Source organism: Sparus aurata, chromosome 3 (genome assembly GCF_900880675.1).
Source record: "Sparus aurata chromosome 3, fSpaAur1.1, whole genome shotgun sequence".
Taxonomy (NCBI): Eukaryota; Metazoa; Chordata; class Actinopteri; order Spariformes; family Sparidae; genus Sparus; species Sparus aurata.
Genome location: NC_044189.1, coordinates 26865987 through 26883726, shown reverse-complemented (window position 1 = coordinate 26883726; position 17740 = coordinate 26865987). Strand labels below are relative to the sequence as shown.

Sequence of the window (17740 nt, the reverse complement as noted above, 5' to 3'; positions counted from 1 at the left end):
CGGAATGTGATTGGTGGCAGGCTCGAGATCACTCACTGTTGTATTTTTTGCAAGTTAGGCAGCGTGCGAGAGTTCGCTCAAAACTTTTGGTGTACTAGACCCCTCTAAAGGACCTGGCCCATGAGACAAATGTGCAAGTGTTAAAACACAGTGAAAAAACATTGCGGAATTGCCAATCATAAAGGTTGAAATCTTTTTTTATTCAAAATGGAAATCATGACACCTTTACTTTAAGTACTACGACAGTATCAGACTTCGTTAGGAGAAGTTGTTTAGTTCTTGTTCGGTGAAATAAGGAAAACTTGAAGCATATTATTTCTTCTGCAGCTGGAGGTTTTTAATAAACTAAGGGCATATCTATTTTCTTGAGAGCCGAAGCTAATAAAAAAAAACCTTATTAGCACAAGTCAGAGAACTAAGCACCTTCAGCTCATTAGGGTGTTCGAGCCTCTACATGGTGCAAAGTGAATTTCTGTCTGATGTTACTTTGTTGTTAAATCTCGTTTTTTTTGTTGAGCTTTGGAATCTTTAATTTTGATGTGTAAAAATTCAACTTGCCCGACAGTTACCTGCAGAAAATCACCAGGAGAAAGCCAAACTAATTGTCAAAGAATCATTTGCAAATGTTAATGACAGTCATGAACTGATCTTTCCACATCCAGTTATGACGGTCTAACAATGGCAGACTGTGACTATCAATGCCGAAAACAATGGAATAGAAAAAGCCAAAACAAATCGTTCAGACAAGAATGATGACACTCCAAGTTTGAATATACTAAAAACATGCAACATCGACTTCTGCAGTAGCTAATTAAGTTACCAGTTTGCAGTCTGTCTCTAACTTTAAACGTTAAAAGTAAGAAATCGTGTCTGAGAGCTGGGTTCTATTTGGAGCTTGTAGCTGAGCTCAGCAGACAAATACATGAACTAATCCATCTCAAAGCAAATCAGCACTGTGTTCTTACATTTGCACTTACATCAGAAGAACGAATTAAGTTTGAAATAATCAAAGGGTAAAACACTGCTTTAGATAACTGCTTGTGCATTTTTTCAGGTAACACGCACACACAGTACAGAATTAGAGCTGAATCCACCTTCAGCCGCACCGGAGCACACTCAACTCTGTATTAGCTCTATCATATCAAGTGCACTCTGCAGCAAGTATGACCTTGGCCCACTTTTTCTGTATCTTGTCAAAAGCCAGCGACACAGTATTGTTGAAGAGAATCACAGTGGGGTTAGCTTTGTCTGGATGTTGTGGTCGCTGGAGCTATTCGCAGCTCCTCTCAAACCAGAGGCCAGTCACCGAAAGTGGCCGTAAACGTCTTCAAGCTGTTAGCAGAGCCACGCAACGCTGTGCGGCTGTGGCACAAACAGACTGAGCAACATTTGCAGACCTGCCAACCTTGTCAAAATATTTTGAGTACCACTTGTGTTGTGCAGCTTTTTTCGCAGACTTTTGCAACTCCATTGCTTTGCACGCAGTAATTTCCCCATTCACTGGCTGGAAATCGGTTATAAAAAACAATAAAACCTAATTTTAAATGCTTTTGGCCCTCCACAGTCTGCAAAACACACACACACACACTTGTTCATAGTTCCAATTTTGATTAGTTAAGTGATAGACATTTTTTACAATTTGACCTGACTCCAGAATATCATGTGCACTGCACTGGACATTTTAATATTGAACAGTAAAACTAAAGAGTTGCACTTTTTTTCTTTATATGATATGTGTGATTATACAAGCTGATAGCCACAAGTTAACTGCACTGAATTATTTCAATACTTATTTAATCAAAATTAATCAAAAAATTATTTTAATAAAAAAATGGTAATAATTTATTTTGTATATTGCAATAGGTGTTTTTGTTTTCAGGAATGTAATAATTAAATTGGCTTACAGCACATATGCACACATCACTGGGGCTAATTTATATATTACCTGCAGCTCCCTGCTGGCTTATGTCCACATCATAATTGCACACTGTGCAAAATGCAAAATGCATTTAGAGGGTTGCAAGCATGGCCACTGTTCTTGATATTTATTCAAAAACTTCTGGGGGACATGGACCCTCTTCTTTTTGGCAGGTCTGCTGCCCTGTCCCTCCCTGTCTTCGTCCCCCTCATCTGCCATGGCAGTGGTTGCAAAACTTGCTGTAAAAGATTTGTTGGCTACATATTTAAACTGTATAAATAATCACATTCCTCCTTATATACAGGCCCACTCTATCTGCAATGGATATATAAAAAGGCTAAAGTACACACACAGGCACGCACCGCTGCCTCTTATTCCTCTTTTTTCTTTGACGATGCATTGGGGTCATTAGGGGAACATGATCGATAGATTTGCTAAGAAAAAACACCTCGCAAATCTATTTTTTTTTTCGTTTTTTCACTTAGACTTCGTCACGAAAGTTTCTACAGTGAAAGTAACGTTACGCGTAACGGTTCACATTTACCAAAAGCTGGCAGGTCCGCTGACACACACACACACACACACACACACACACAGTTTACCTTTTTTAAGCGCCAACTGCAGCGAGTGGGGAACGGAGGATGGAGAGGGAGGCAGAGGGCAGGATGACTCGGAGGCAGGGAGGAGGAGGGGGGCGGGGATGTTACGCTATAGGTTCGGTAGACTGGTTATTCTCCGCTTTTCTACAATGATTGGCTGAAACTGCTTCACCATGCAGCTGCATCGTGTTGTCGGACATGAGTACCGCACGTGCACATATGCCACAGAACTCACATGTCCGCAGCTTTTTGCACAGTTTAGAGGGGCGACTCGCACCAGCGTAGTTCGATGTCAAATTGCGTACTTGCTACGCAAAATGCGTACAGGTTGGCAGGTCTGCATTTGCTTGGATTGAAAGTATCCATTCAAGTAAAGCTGTGAAATGGCCAGTTGTTAGTTTCTAGTGAAATAAGCCATCATACAACAGCTCAGAGGTTTTGTGAACACATATATTTGAGTGATAGACTCGATGAAGACTTTTCAGCAACACATACACTATTCTATATATAGAATAGAATATAGAATATATCTTAAATATATTTCCAGGAGACTTTAAACTGATTTCTTCTTAACTTCTGCTGTCATTTGTAACCTTCATCTAGTTTCTGTCTTACTTCAGCAGGTCAGTCAATTACAGGGTTTTTTATGTCTTGCTATGCATTAATCTGCTAATGTTTTTTAAGAATTCTATTAATAGGCATCAACAGGCAATTAAGGAATGCTGCTTTTTTTTATTCTAAAGTAATATTCACCAGTAATTAAAAATGATAATAAATAAATGTGATTTAGGAAAATTGTTCCAAAGTTTGACTGATCTGCTGCCATTATAACGGCTGGTGAAAATGTAAATGGTTTAAAAAAATCACTTCAGTTTGTTGACCTGCAGAAGGTAGACAGAACCTAGTTGGAGTTTTCTGGAAATGTATTGAAGAAATGACTAGTTATTAATCAATTGCTCGGAAAAGGAGGAAATTATTAATAAATCAAGTTGGGGGTAATTTTTTCATCCAATTTATTGGTATTTTCTTTGTTAAATGGTAACAAAAATTGCAACTTTGTAATAACCATCTTCCTACCATGTAATTTGTGGACCTAGCTGAGAAGTTAAGCAGTTGGATGTTTAATGGAAATGTATTAAAGAAATTATCAGCTATTTAACAACTGCTTATTCAAGGTAATTGTTGTGGTAGTTGTGGAGAAAATTCCAAATATGTCACTTGGTGATTAACACCTACTTACCATTTAATGTGTTGAGCTGAAGTGTTACTGACTTATCCTCATAAAAGCATCCTGGCATGTGTCATTATGCTAAGCTGAGAAGAGTCAGGGTTTTATCTATTTTGTTACAATAATCTGTAGTCACTCATATTTCACTAAGATATTTGTCAGTTTGTTAAAAGATGGCACATGTGATCTGTGTATTCAGGAATGAACTTGTGCTGCAGGTAAGATCTGAGCGTCCTAACTAGCTGCTTAGGGTTTATTGAAGTGCTGTTTCTTTTTCATGTTCAGCACTTTTAGTGAAGTAAAAGCAAAAGAAAAGTAGATCTCTAAGTGATTCTGCAGCTGCGTGATCAGCTTGTTAAAGTCTACGTGCTTTTGACACTCTCCTCTGAAGTGAGGGAATCATCAGTGCTTAGGGGCATCACTTTGGTTTTGCAGTCAAGAACCTAAATTCAAAGATCAGTGAAGACAAGGCTTCTTCAAACTCTTTAATCCTTACAACTTTCTTGTATTTAGGGCAATTTTTTTAGGCCATTTTTTAGTGTTTTATTGAACACAGTAACTCCACATAAAAGACTTGTTTTTCAGTCGTTCTTGGCTTTTGGTGGCATTGTTTTCTTCCAATGAGCCAAATGATTGAGGGAATAAAAGCTCAGAACTGTGAATAAATCACTGTAGACATGGTTATTTTGAGTGCCATATCATACAATTACCCAGATGCTATGGCAACTGAGATGAGGCCGGCAGTGTGGTGTCATGAGCTAGAAATTGATATTCTGATAATTGACACACGATAAATCTAGAAGGAGTAGAATTTGACAACTCACCATAGGATTCATATGATTCCCCACTGTGTCCGTATTCATAGTACTCATCTGAGCTGAAAACACAGAGAACAGAGAGAGGGATATTAGAAAGTATAAATAAATATGAAAAAAGAGAAAATAACACATTGAAATTGCAGTTATCAGCAAATAAATATACTTAATTTCTGTATTATTGAATAACATCAAAGTAATACTGATGACCACACATATAATGTATGCCGGAGAAATAAAGATAAACACAAAGGAAGTGTTTCTCAGATATACTCTGCCTGATATAAAAGTGAAAACAAACAAGAGGAGCTTTCAATTGCTCTGAAGTTCAGCCATAGTTGTGCTTCTACAAGGCAATTTCCTCCACCGTATTTCCACGCAAACTTCCAGTTCCATATCACTGCGTATGGAGATCTATGAGAGGTGGCAACTTTAATGAAAAATAAAAAGATGGGGGGGAAAGTAAGTTGCATAGTGGTTCATTTCTCGCTTATTTATTTATTTCTTTATTTGCAGTCGCCGGTGAGTTGCTGACAGAACAATCCTGCGTCAGTATCATTCAGTAACAGCGCTATCATTCAAGAGAGGCAATTCATCATAAGGCTGCCACTGAGCCGACACCAGCCATCACAGCTGGGTCCTCTCCGCCTGCCTGTCAGTCAGTCTGTCAGCGACAGCAGCACCTCTCTGCTCTCCGGATTAGAGAGCTGAAGGCACGAACCCAAAACCCCAACACGCCACATCAACACCACCGACGGCTGAGGGCAAAGAGGTGACAGCAATGACACGCCGCGGTGGAAGTAACGGATTACATTTGACTCCAGTTACTGTAATGGAGTAGCTTTTTGCGGTGTGATCTTAAAAAGCCCAAAGTGAGGTCTGAGAGGTTGAGACACTCCACTCTTCTATCGAATTACACCACGGTTTGCAGCACTCCAGGAAATCAATTTCTACAAATTCTGTCTGCTATTAGGTCTGCTTTTCACTCAGCAGTATTGTCTCATAAAAAAAGAAACTGCACAATGATGAACAATTTCAGCTTGCTATTAAACTTTATTTATATTTTTTGTCAACCCTTCCTCTTTGTTTGGTCCAATATATTCTACCCTAAGAAGTACTAGCATTAGTACTAGATATAGTACCACAATACAGGTTTATATGGAAAAACAGCATGTCGTCGAACTAAAAGATTTTTTATACAGCCCATATTCCATTCAACATGTTGTCCTCATGGAATGTGTCAGTTGTAAAAGCCTTCTAACTTCATGCTAATAGCTACAGCTTAGTTCAATGAAAAAGCTAATTTGGTTACATTATGTTAGCATAACTGTTGTTAAGCTAGTTTGCCGTTTTAGCTAGCATACCGTACAACTTGTAGCAATACAATTATAAATGTCCAATGTCAGGTAGTCGCTATATTTCTGACATTTTGAGGGCACAGAAGGATGACTTCATTCAGTGTTTTCCGTACATTAATTTATTTCCAGCTGTCCACCACAATATCGACATCGTCTGCCACATATTAATTTTATTCATTTATTTTCTTAAATGAATGAAATCTTATTTCATTGATTTATCCCTGATTTAATGGATTTGTTTAAACCGGGCTTGGTTCGGATTGTTGTTCTGTTTTTAAATGATGTCCATATTCCGCTCCAGTTTGGTCACCTCAGTTGTCATTGAACTTTACGTTTAGTTGAAACTTTGTAAAATGAGGACAATTTTTCTTTCGAGCTACAGATATAACCAGATATTCTGATTTTGCTGTGAGTCACGTTTTAGTGGGAATGCTCATTTTTGCATCTGTATATAAATGCCACTGAAGAAAATCTACTAAAATCATAATGATGTGACATTTGCCGCAGTCTGTACAGCACAAACATGTTTTTGGATCTGGAGATGAAGCTTTGTAGGTCAGGACATCTCTGCAGCACTACTACTACTACAATTTTTTTCACACATTTTACCTTCCTCTTCAATTGGAATATTGCACTTAGCTGAGATTGAGATTATATTTTGATTAATTGTGCAGCTTCATCTGTCTAGCAGAAAACTTTGCTTTGAATTTTTTAAATCTAAGCTCTATGAGGTGATGACAATAAACACAATTGTATTCACCACGGCTGTATTGGGTCGGAGGCAGAAATCTCAAAAACACAAACACTGAAACCTGTGTAAACACAACGATTACATGTTCTGCACTGCTAAATACTAATACAGGAATGTAAAGTAAAGCTGTCTTATATTTTGTGTGAAATGATCCGTTCTTTGGCAGCCTCCCCACAACTGCTCCTCAACAGCGACAACATGACAAACTGATTGGCTGAACAAGACGACATGACCAATTGAGGACAGTGGGAGGATTCGTTTTAAGAGCACTATGGTGGCTCAATGAGACATGAGACAGCTCCCTGAAGAGGCTTGTGCCTTAAGTCAGGCTTAGCATAAATTTTACACAGCTCATAATTCAACTACAAACAATGCCAAGCCGGCAGAAGCAAACAAGGCTTTTCCCGTGCTCTAATGTAGTCTCCCTCCAAGAAGCGAGGCCAGCTGCTGTTGCTCCGAGCGTCAGGTTTCCAGTCAGCCCTCGCGGCAGAGGTGCCACCATGCATCTGCCACAGATGTCAAGCCACTGCATTATCCTTGACACCACTCATTGGCCGGCAAAGACAGAGGGAGGGAGAGGAGAGGAAGGCAGAGAGACGCGTTACAACTGAATGCATGTTTTGGCTCGTCATGTTGTGTACCCCGAGACAGGAGCTGACAGGATACTAAATAATTAGATTTCACATTATGCTAAAATGGACAGGTGCATTCCACAGAGATTGCCTTTAAAATACACATCCATTTTTTTTTTTTTTTTTATGAATGTCAGAAAATCAATTTTCCGCAATTCAGAGGTGCTTACAGACATACAGTACAGGGAAGTATGTGTCACATTAGGTAATCCTGGGCTTTCCTGCACAGCTCCGTGTCATATTCAACCAATAAAGAATCATCCAAAACACACAAACCAGGATGCTGCACAGCAACGCTAACACTGTTTAGCCTTGCTTACATGCTGTAGGCTGTCAGCATTTTTTTCCCTTCATTTATTTTTCCCTGTTTATCTCACACACACAAAGAGAAAAACTGTTAAAACACAAAAGTCTGTAGCTGAAGGCAGGGGGGGACCAATAATGGTAGTCTGCCGGGCTGAAAGCTGCTCTTTGCACAAAGGAGAAGAGTGCAACAAAAGCTGTTAGGCGCCTCTAATTCCTGAGGTGACATTTTATCAATATTGCTATACAACTTCTCTCCGTAGTTACTTTCTCTTCTCAATTACAGAGGCCGGTGAGTCTGGAGATGCCTCCTGAAGGTCAAAGATTCCGGTAAAATTCTGCTTTGTGTCTTCAAAAGTTCCCCAGCATCTGCTGCAGCACATTAACACCTATCAGCACTTTGTAGTGTACAGATCTGCAATTTAACCATTCTAGCAATAAATGACCTTTCTATATTAACGCTACAGTGTAAAGATTTTTAGAGGAAAGTACAAAATGAATACACATAAAAGAATGGCTTATTTGACCATTTAAGTAGTGAAACGGTTTCTCAGATTTCGTGAGTAGTAAGTAGCAATTTATGACATGATAAGAATATATGATGTAACAAAATGTTTAACACAGGTCAAATACATAACATTATACTCTTCATTTGTGTTGCCACGAGCTATCCTCTAACAAACCATGGTAGACAACAAATATGCCGATGCAAGGTGACCAATTTAGCTTTTAATCAGGAATTTAAAAGGTGAAGTGATACAAAAAAGAAATTTTGTGCCATGTTTACATGTAATTTAAGCTTTTTAGAGCACTCTCAGATTACAATACAACAAGAAGACAGCATCTGGTTTGCATAAGTAAAATACATAAAAGAGGGATAACACGTTAATCTCCATTTGGAATTTCCTTTAACTGCAGACAACATACTTTATATGCAGATACCAATATATATGTGAGAGGTCAATATCGGCCAAGGAACAAAAACAACCGATATATTGGTCAGGCTCTTATCAAAATTGACTTAAAAGTACAGAAAGCAAGAAGAACTTATTAAAGGCTCATTTCAGAATAAATATTGTATATCACATAATTGGTTTATAATTACTGATGCATTAATGTGTTCTTGGCTTTAATGTTGCAGCTGCTTATATCTGATATATTACTTTACAAACTGCTGGGAAGCTTGTAAATTTCCCCTTGAGAACTAATTAGGCCTCATCAATACACAAGTAACTAATATCAGTCAGATAAATGTACAATCTATGTACATTTGACTCCGGGGTGCAGTGGAGTAGAAGTAAGTATGAATCTTTCTGGATTGTCGCCCAGAAACAAGACGACTGCAGGTATATAGCTAGGGATTTGGCTCAATTTTGGCATCAAACATACGTCTTCAGATCTTTAACAGAGCTTGTGTTGTACTTCTTAATCACAGTAACATTTAGCTTGATATAAGTCATATCGCCATAGAAAAAAGTATCGTCATGCAGATGAGACATTGAGTCGCGTGTCATTGAAAAATTTCAGGACCCTTCACGATAAAAAAAAGAAAAAAGAAAAGAAATGCTGCCAAGTGGAATGAGATGAAAGACCTAAAACCTGAAGACCCTCTCCACTGCCTCGCACAGCCTACAATTATCACCACTGGTCCCATATCACAGCTCTGTCGAAAGTGCACAGCTGGCAGCATGAACACATGAGATGAGGTGCCTGCGGTGGCTGGCTCTCACTTGAGATGTTGCCCTGTCATAGGTGTGAAAGTGTTTCGACTTTCTAAATAGGTCAGCTTTTGATTTGACATTCATTAGCAGAAGGCGTCCGCTGGTTTGCGTCTCCCCAAACTTTGCTGGCCAAGAAAAAAAAAAAAAAAAAACACCCCCACATCTTTCAAAGGCGCAGGCGTGCACCACGAGAGGCGAACACAACACCTATTAGATAAGTGTGTCTCTTTCATCAGGCATCTGATTCCAGGCCTACTTTTCCACAGGTAAAGACCCTGCCTCTCGAGAGCATCTGTCATCTCCGTAAATGCTTCGTCTTAAGCACTGATGTTGCCGTTCCCAGGCACCCCGAAACAGATGGCGGTGTTAAATCTGAATGATGTAGTACACGTCCCTAGTGGACTTTGTTTTCTTACATCGCCATTACTCTTCCAGCCCTCTGTGATAAATTTGAAGAAATCTAGTAGGACATTACGAGTGGCTAGAGAGGTAATGCAGCGCCCATCTGATGAGGAGAGAGGCTGCTTTTCTTCTCTTAGCCCATTTTTTCATATTGCACACTTTAACTGATCAACATTGTGAATCCTCAGAATACTTCCCTTGATTCTTCTCGTGCAATAATGTTTTTTATTCATTCTTAGAACAAGGTTGAAAAGGTAAAAACGCTGCAGAAAATGCCCCTCACTGAATTCTCTGATTCTCTGATCAGTGCTCAGTGGTGACTTACACAGTCAACAATACAAAGAAAATGGATGAAAGAAAAAATGACAAAAGCAGAAGTTTTTTTCCTTTTTTTTTCTTCTTTTTTTTATTTTTTTTTTACCATTTTAGTTTGAAATGAAGCTCAGATAATTTCAAATGGAAACCCTCCTTATGGATACACTGGTGATTGCTCAGAGTGGTGGCTGATTGCAAAGCTATCTCCAATGCTGAACCCCTGCTGAAGAACCACAAAGAGGGACAAAATGGCCTACGGCAAAGATTTGACTTTACAAATGAGTCTTCTTTCTAGTTGTGAACAGACCATTTATGTTACTTTCTTCCTTTTTCTTGAAAAGAACATGAAATCCTCCTTCAGAGAAAATCCTGCCTCTACAAGTCAAGACAGTCTACAATACTCCTTAAAAGCCAATCATTTGGAAACATGTTTGGCTTGTTACGTTGTGACTGTCTGGAATCTGGGACAGACTTTGTTATGTCTTGCTGAAGGGACAATATGCAACTTTTGTGTCTTGAGACAGAGTGAGTGGTGTAAATCCCGCCCTCCTTCCCCTCAGATGGTCTAATTCCCGACACAGCGGCTGTCATTCATCGTGACAGGCTGTCTACCTTGAAAACAGCATCTAGGTACACAGCATCTGCGAAGCACCGCAGGCGTTTTAGAAGCAGACAGCTAACAAAGCCAATCTGTACTCAGAGTCCAAAAACACAATGCGGATATTCCCATTGTACTAAATGGGTGTTGTCTGCCTCAGGGTCCTGATGCAACAAGCAGACCTCAAACATGTAGACTGATCAAGCCCAGTGCATCACCTGTAACTGAACACAATGCAAACACGTGTATAGCCGCAAGCTGGTTCACTACTGACATGCATACGTTCTGCACTGCGAGGAGACGGTAAAAAACAGCGCGGGATTTTTCAACTGTGACTCGACTTGAAACACTTTTTTTTTACTGTTCAGAACATATAATTATGCTACTTTGCTTTGCTTTGGTGTTGTCAGCCAGGGGTCCTCTTGTTAGAATAAAGAAAAAAGAAAGTGTAAAAAAAGTAGAAAATCAGGTATAAAACACAAAATGGGTAAAATTTATTATGTTGATCACTGCCACCTTTGTGGGCAAGGGTATTCTGATAGGATGTGACGGAGAATCCAAGGTCATGTTGTGGTAGTGACCACTACTCTAAAAACAAATACTCTAAACGGGACAGTAATTTACAGAATGAACGTCACGCAAATCAGTGAAAAAAAGACTTGAAACTAGTGATAAACCATAAACTCACCAGGAAACTATTTACTGTCATTTTCTCACAAGCTTATATACAGACTTCTTTTCAAACCATTGGAGTCACCCACTGCTGGCTAGTAGACAGAATACATGTTTTAGGCACTTCCACGTTGGCTTCACTTTTCAGACCCAGAGGCTCCATCCATATTTTAATGGTCAGTGTGACCAGATTAGGTGTCATGACCTTTAACTTTAGGTTCGCCTGAGGGCATAGCTATAGCAGCGTGGCTATGTAGGGATGACAACATAACTGTCGGTCGGTCTACCTCTCTCAACATGCAAAGGCTGTATTTCCATGAGACATTAACACGGCTCTAAGGATGGCTCCTACTGACTATTCACATTAAACATTAACAATACCAGTGTGAACATGTTTTGAATTAAACCCTTGAATCTTGAATGTTAAGTTGTTGACATGACTGTTTAGCTAAAGAGATCTGCTGTGCTGAACAGAGCTGCCTGTATGTGTTGAGGAATCTTTAGCCCTACTCACACAGGGCTGTTATTACCAAGGAATCTCATGGGATTTAGAAATGGTCCCCCTACATGTTTTTTGTGGCACACTCACACAGGATAAACAAAGCTTGTATTTTACTCACATTTTAATTTTCCCCTGGATAAGAAGTCAGGGTAGGGCTGGGTGGTAAAGCCTTAAAATAATATCACAATATTTTCAGGCTGTAATGTCACATTCCTTTAAGACTGTATGCACAAAATATATCTCAATGTTTTGAAAAGACCTCAAAGCACTTCATAAATGCTAGGTTTGAGTCAGAATCCGAATCAGAAATTCTTTAATGTCCCGCAGATGGGGAAATTTGTTTGTCGCAGCAGCAGAATATAACAAGAACAGAGCAATAGCAAAATATACAAAATTATTGAAAAGGAACGAAAAATAGAATTGACGTATATACATATTTACATGATATAATGCAAAAATGAGCAACACATTTTTATATACAGATTTTAAATATAGATAATAAATATGGTCGTTGAAATGAGTTTGTACAGACTTCTTGCATATATATATATATATATATATATATACACACACATACGTACATATATATATACATACATACATATATATACAGTTGGACTTGTTCCATTGTCTGACAACACAAAACATAACAAATTGAAAAAAAAAATCTATCGCTGAATCACACAGATTCAGAGTCGCACAGGACTGATATTATGACTCTTTGTTTTATGAAATATGGTGGGTAAGTAACGGCGATTTTTAATACTTATTATGGACATGGCAGATTTGCATAGGATTAAGATCACAGCAAACCTCCGCAATAATTACAAACCACTAGAGGTCCCGAGGTGACACCAGTCCCTTGTCAATAGGTATTTGGACTTAATAATAGTAATACACAGTAATTCTAATGCAAGGCCCAGTACACATTGTCCACACCACACTGCTCACTATTTACAACACCTTATACTGAAGATATGAAACAGAATGGTTTGATCGTAAGTTTCCTCCTCCTATGTCTGCATTTACAGCCTTCTACTTTGCTGAGGGAACCCAGTGACTCACTGCATGACCAGCACATTTTACAGCAGTGAGCTAAATGCTGGTGCCTTTTTTGTAGCACCCCTGTATTTTACAAGAATAAGCAGGCTGCTAGAAGCATACTCGGTGAATGTAGTTTGGTATAAGCTAGTGTTTGCCACATCAAATCCTCCCTTTATGTTTTTTTATTGAGTGTCCTTATCTGAATGTGCATGCAGACAGACTGCATTGATGAGACCATCAGGGACGTTTCAACGGCCTGATAACTTACTCTTCAATGTTTGATATAGACCTACCATGAAATATTCATACATTTCACCCTTCTGGATATTAGAGTCTTTTTGTAGTATTTGATAGTGTAGAAATGACTAAATTCAGTGCCCACTGAATGCTTTGACTAGAGGATTGTTCATGTGAAACTTGTTTTTTAGTAGTTTTGGGGCTCTTTCGAGCAATCAATTCCAACAGCCATGAAACTTAGAAATCCAGCCCCTCTCCTTCTCTGTCCCCATTCATGCCCATCTCTTCTACTAAGATTTACAGTTGTTCCTCAGGGAGGCGTCTGCCCTTTAAAACACTGTCACATAGCTATCCTCGTGCCCCCTGGGCCTCCGGGATCTGGCCTACAATGTAGCGTACCAAAGCAAGATGCAAGGGAAGGTGCGAGGTGTCAGCAGCCCGCAGTCTCTGAGGTGTCAAGTATGAAATAATGCTTTGATCACACCAGGGCTGCTTGAGACGACCTCGTCGTGCCCCTCTCCAAGTGTCCAGCCGGGGCTGTGCCACAGCTGTCAACCTTCTCATTTCCCTACAGAGACGTCACCTTTTCTCCGCTAATAAAATTAAAAGAGGCTCTCCACACAAGCAGCCCTCTCCAGCCTCCTTGACCTTAGCAGTAGATTGGTGCCTAAGCGCCGCAGCATCCGATAACTCTCCCGAGATGAAGCCCTCCGCTGCCTCTCCAAAAAAAGATGATGGCTCAGTGCTCTGTGTTGTATAAACACGGTAAGAGGAGGCTGTGATCTAGAAGCTGGCGGACCGACTGCCACGGCTGTCATGCTGAGGTAGCGTTCCACGAGGCTCCCCCAGGCGTCAGCTCTGTTCTGAAACATGTAAATGTCGCGAAATGTCTTCGGGGCATCTAAAAACAGCTTTTTAGCTTAAGCCTCATGTCTTAGGGTTATGAGCATTTTATTTGCCTTTCAAATTCAATTATCTCTAAATGTCTCAATTTTGCCCTGTCCTATGTGACAGAATGTGTATAGTATAGTCACCCAGGTTGTCATGTCTCATTTGGCAGTGGTTAGTATAACAAGTGAGCAGTCTAGCATTTAGTGCCACTTAAACCCAGCAGAGAACATTAAGATTTTATGATCGCTATCACTGCCCAAAAGTGGTAGTGACTGGGAAATTGCACTCCAGTTCTGCAATACTGTAAAATGCTAGCATGAATTGTAGTTACAGCACTATAAAATTATATGTTTGTTTGTTTTTTCTTTAAAGGGAAGTTTTGTTTATAAGTTGCTTTTTTTGTCTTCTCAAAATGTACTCATAACACACTGGGCACTTGACTAGCTGTGAAACAATTTTTCTTGTCTGTAATTGAAACAAATTAATTTAACATTTTTCTCTCGCTTTATACTTTTATTTTTAGCAAGTGCTATTTACAGAATGGAGGGTTTTAAATGCAAAACATACAATCAGCACACACAAAGAGATGCACTGATTTCATTAGCAAACTGTAACGTATGCTTCAGGTATAGATTTTAATGTTGGTACAAACAAAGACAAGTCTTCCACAATGTGTTACTGAGTGAAATCAATGATTTATTTATATACTGTATATACTTTTGCATTTTCATAGTTAAGTAGGTATTGCTGTCAACAAAATTAAAACCTTTCAAACATTTTATTTGTATTGATGATTTTACTCTCACCTAGTCCTTCATTTTCAATTTAGTCACAATTTAAAGGTGCACTGTCAATTTTCTGACCACTTGCAGCGCTATGGTGCAAAATTTGAAAAAGTGGGTGTCTTTTATGTTTGTATCTTGTGTATGTGTACTCTTTATTTTATGAAAATAAAGAGTACTTTTAATTGCTCATGTCACTGGCCAGAACTTGCAAAAGCCAGTTTGTACAGTTCATTATTACTCCTTAATGTTTTCAATTTAGTAAATAGGAAAAAATTCAATATAACATTTCAGAAAAAAGTTAAACATGCTAGGAATGCAGAGTGACATCGAATAGCTTGTGTGTCTAACAGTTTAAAACCCAAAGATATTTAAGTTAGATTGATATACAACAGAGAAAATGTAAAGTTCAGATTTGCTCTGTAGGTTACTGAAACAACTTATCAACTAGGATGGCATTCAGCAGAGTTCATACCTCTACCAAGGCCCAACAGTCCCCATAAGTACTCACTCATAGATACCATCCATATAAATACCCCTTATTTTTTCATTAGGATTCATGCATTATTCTCTGAGAAATTAACACACATGTTCCTTGATGTAGGGAAACAGCCTCGCTTGTGATGTAAAGAAAGTGAGAAAAAAATCCTTGATCCAAAAAAAGAGTTCATAGGGTCTATTCTGGGCCAAGACCTTTATGTCTGTCATCGAGGTTTGGTGGAAATCAATTCAGTAGTTTCTGTGAAATCCAGATGACCAAACAACCAACCAACAAATGGACACAGGTGAAAACATAACCCTCTTGGAGGTTATTATCAAAATCAATTACTGTAACCCTTCTGATGGATGATTAATACATTCTGCCCAAATATAGCATCCTTTCATATGCGACTGACTCTAGTCAGATATGTTTGTTTTTTTCAAGTAAAAATGGAAACACGCTCATTATTATATTATCTAGGATAGCAAGAATATCTATTATCATACGACTGAAAAGCTGGCTACCACCTTTACCTAAATGCATTCCATGCTAAATGCATGTTCGAAATGCATTTCATATATCCAGATAATGAAGGTTACAGTATATCCACTGATGCAGCATTACAATCTTTTTAAGAGCAGGAGCCTTTTAAAACCATCCTCTTTCTTTCCCTCCGTGTTCACAAATGGCAGGGCTGTTTCGAGCGTAAGCCATCGGGGTAATGCCATGACAGAGAGACTGTAAATTGTTCTGCTTGTTATCCTCCGGCAACTGAAATCCTGCCACGCAGTCAGAGCTCAGATTGGTGACTGGGAGCTCCTTAGGCTTCGAGAAACATTGTTAGGAGACTTCTCGTCCACATGCGCAAACACACACACACCGGCACACACACATGCACAGTCTCCTCCAGGCCCTGCTGCAGCTGGGACCTGCTATGACTTTCCTCGGGCTGGGGGTGAAAATAATGCACCTTTGTCCATCACAGAGCTAAATAGGATTGTGACTGATAGGGGGAGCTATGGAAGTACAGCATTATGTTGCGGTATAAACTCTAATAGAATAATTAAAAGTACAAAATGGACTACTGTGGGCCTGTAATGTTATATGTACTATGGACCAGTGGCTTTATGATAGCATTTGAATGTCTTAGATTAGTAATTATGAATATAATTCTTTATGTACTGCCCACAGGAGCAGACAAAGGACAAATAACTAGAAAAATTGTCGAAATTCAATCAAACCATATCACAGAAACAGTTCGTAAAGCTTAAATGTATACATGCACAATGTCAGCCTGCAGTAACAGTCGCTTCTTAGCCACATCCAGTAGACAGGACACACAAATAAGAGAAGAAGTAAGTGAATCAGCTGCCTCTGGAGGCTCCAGCTCCGATGTCTGTGCCCTATTAGTTGCTTTGTCTCCCGCCAGATAACAGACATGAAAATCTCTTTGAGTCGGCCGAGCCTCCAGCCCCGACATGATGGACTCCATTTTTCTTCTGCTCAAAGCCACCGACCCCATCCCCCCCGACCACACTCCCACCTTCACCAGAGCACCCCCACCATTATTCACGAGGTTGCTTTTAAAACAAATAGGCGCAGATTCCCAAGGCAGACCTGTGCTTCCCCCATGGCCAGCGTCTGTACACCTAACCAGCAACACTTCAAGATACATTCTGTGTGTGTGTGTGTGTGTGTGTGTGTGTGTGTGTGTGTGTGTGTGTGCGGATGTGTGATCTTGGCAAAAAAAAAAAAAGAGAGATAGCACAAAGATGGATGAAGTCTGGGTGACATACATCCTGACACTTCCACAAAAGAAAACATCGACCACCCCGCTCACAAAAGCCAAGGGACAGAATAATGTTCTTTTTTCTTCTCTGTCTGGTTTTCCTTTTTCTTTTTTCTTCACCAGCAGCTGCCAATACAATCCATTTTTTTGAAATGTGGCAACAATCATTCTTTCTTTGAAGTGGCACAGGCAGGCATACATAAACGTAGCACATTGTTTGCTGATGAAATACAGTGGGACACCAACAAACCAAAGGGAAAGCCTTTGACCTTGTGTGGCTTGGAGAGTGTGATAGCTCCCTGGATATAAGAAAATCGATATTCTGCATTTAGCTGTGCAGGACCCTCTGTTAAATGGAGCAACGTACCACCAAGACTGTTCATTTTGCATTGAGATGAGGATCACACTGAGCACCTTTGGCCGGATATTTAAAATGCTGATAAAACGAAGATAATACATTTAAGGTAATGAGCTTCATTCAATTCCTTGGAGGAAAATGTGACCTGTCACTGAGTCAGTGAGACTGGTTTGTTTCAAACCCTGGATACAAAAAAGAATGCTGGAACTAGAGATGCAGCTATACCTAAGATTTGTTATTCTTCAAATCTACTAACTGTTTTTATAAAGTGGAACCCAATGTTACATCTAACTCTTGTGATTTGATCTTAAAGGACAAATTAAAGGTTAGTCCAATCATTTTAC

At 39.4% G+C, this 17740-nt stretch overlaps 1 protein-coding gene across 2 annotated transcripts in view; it reads right to left on the bottom strand.

Moving 5' to 3' along the window:
- Positions 1-17740, bottom strand: part of khdrbs3 (KH domain containing, RNA binding, signal transduction associated 3) — a 122241-nt gene that overhangs the window by 5323 nt on the left and 99178 nt on the right. For both annotated transcript variants that reach the window (XR_003983666.1, XM_030413079.1), the window contains exon 8: positions 4570-4622. Coding sequence is in view for 1 of the 2 variants with exons in the window: in XM_030413079.1 (XP_030268939.1) it covers positions 4570-4622 (53 nt within the window). In the remaining variant the exon portion in view is untranslated. The remainder of the gene's footprint in view (positions 1-4569; positions 4623-17740) is intronic.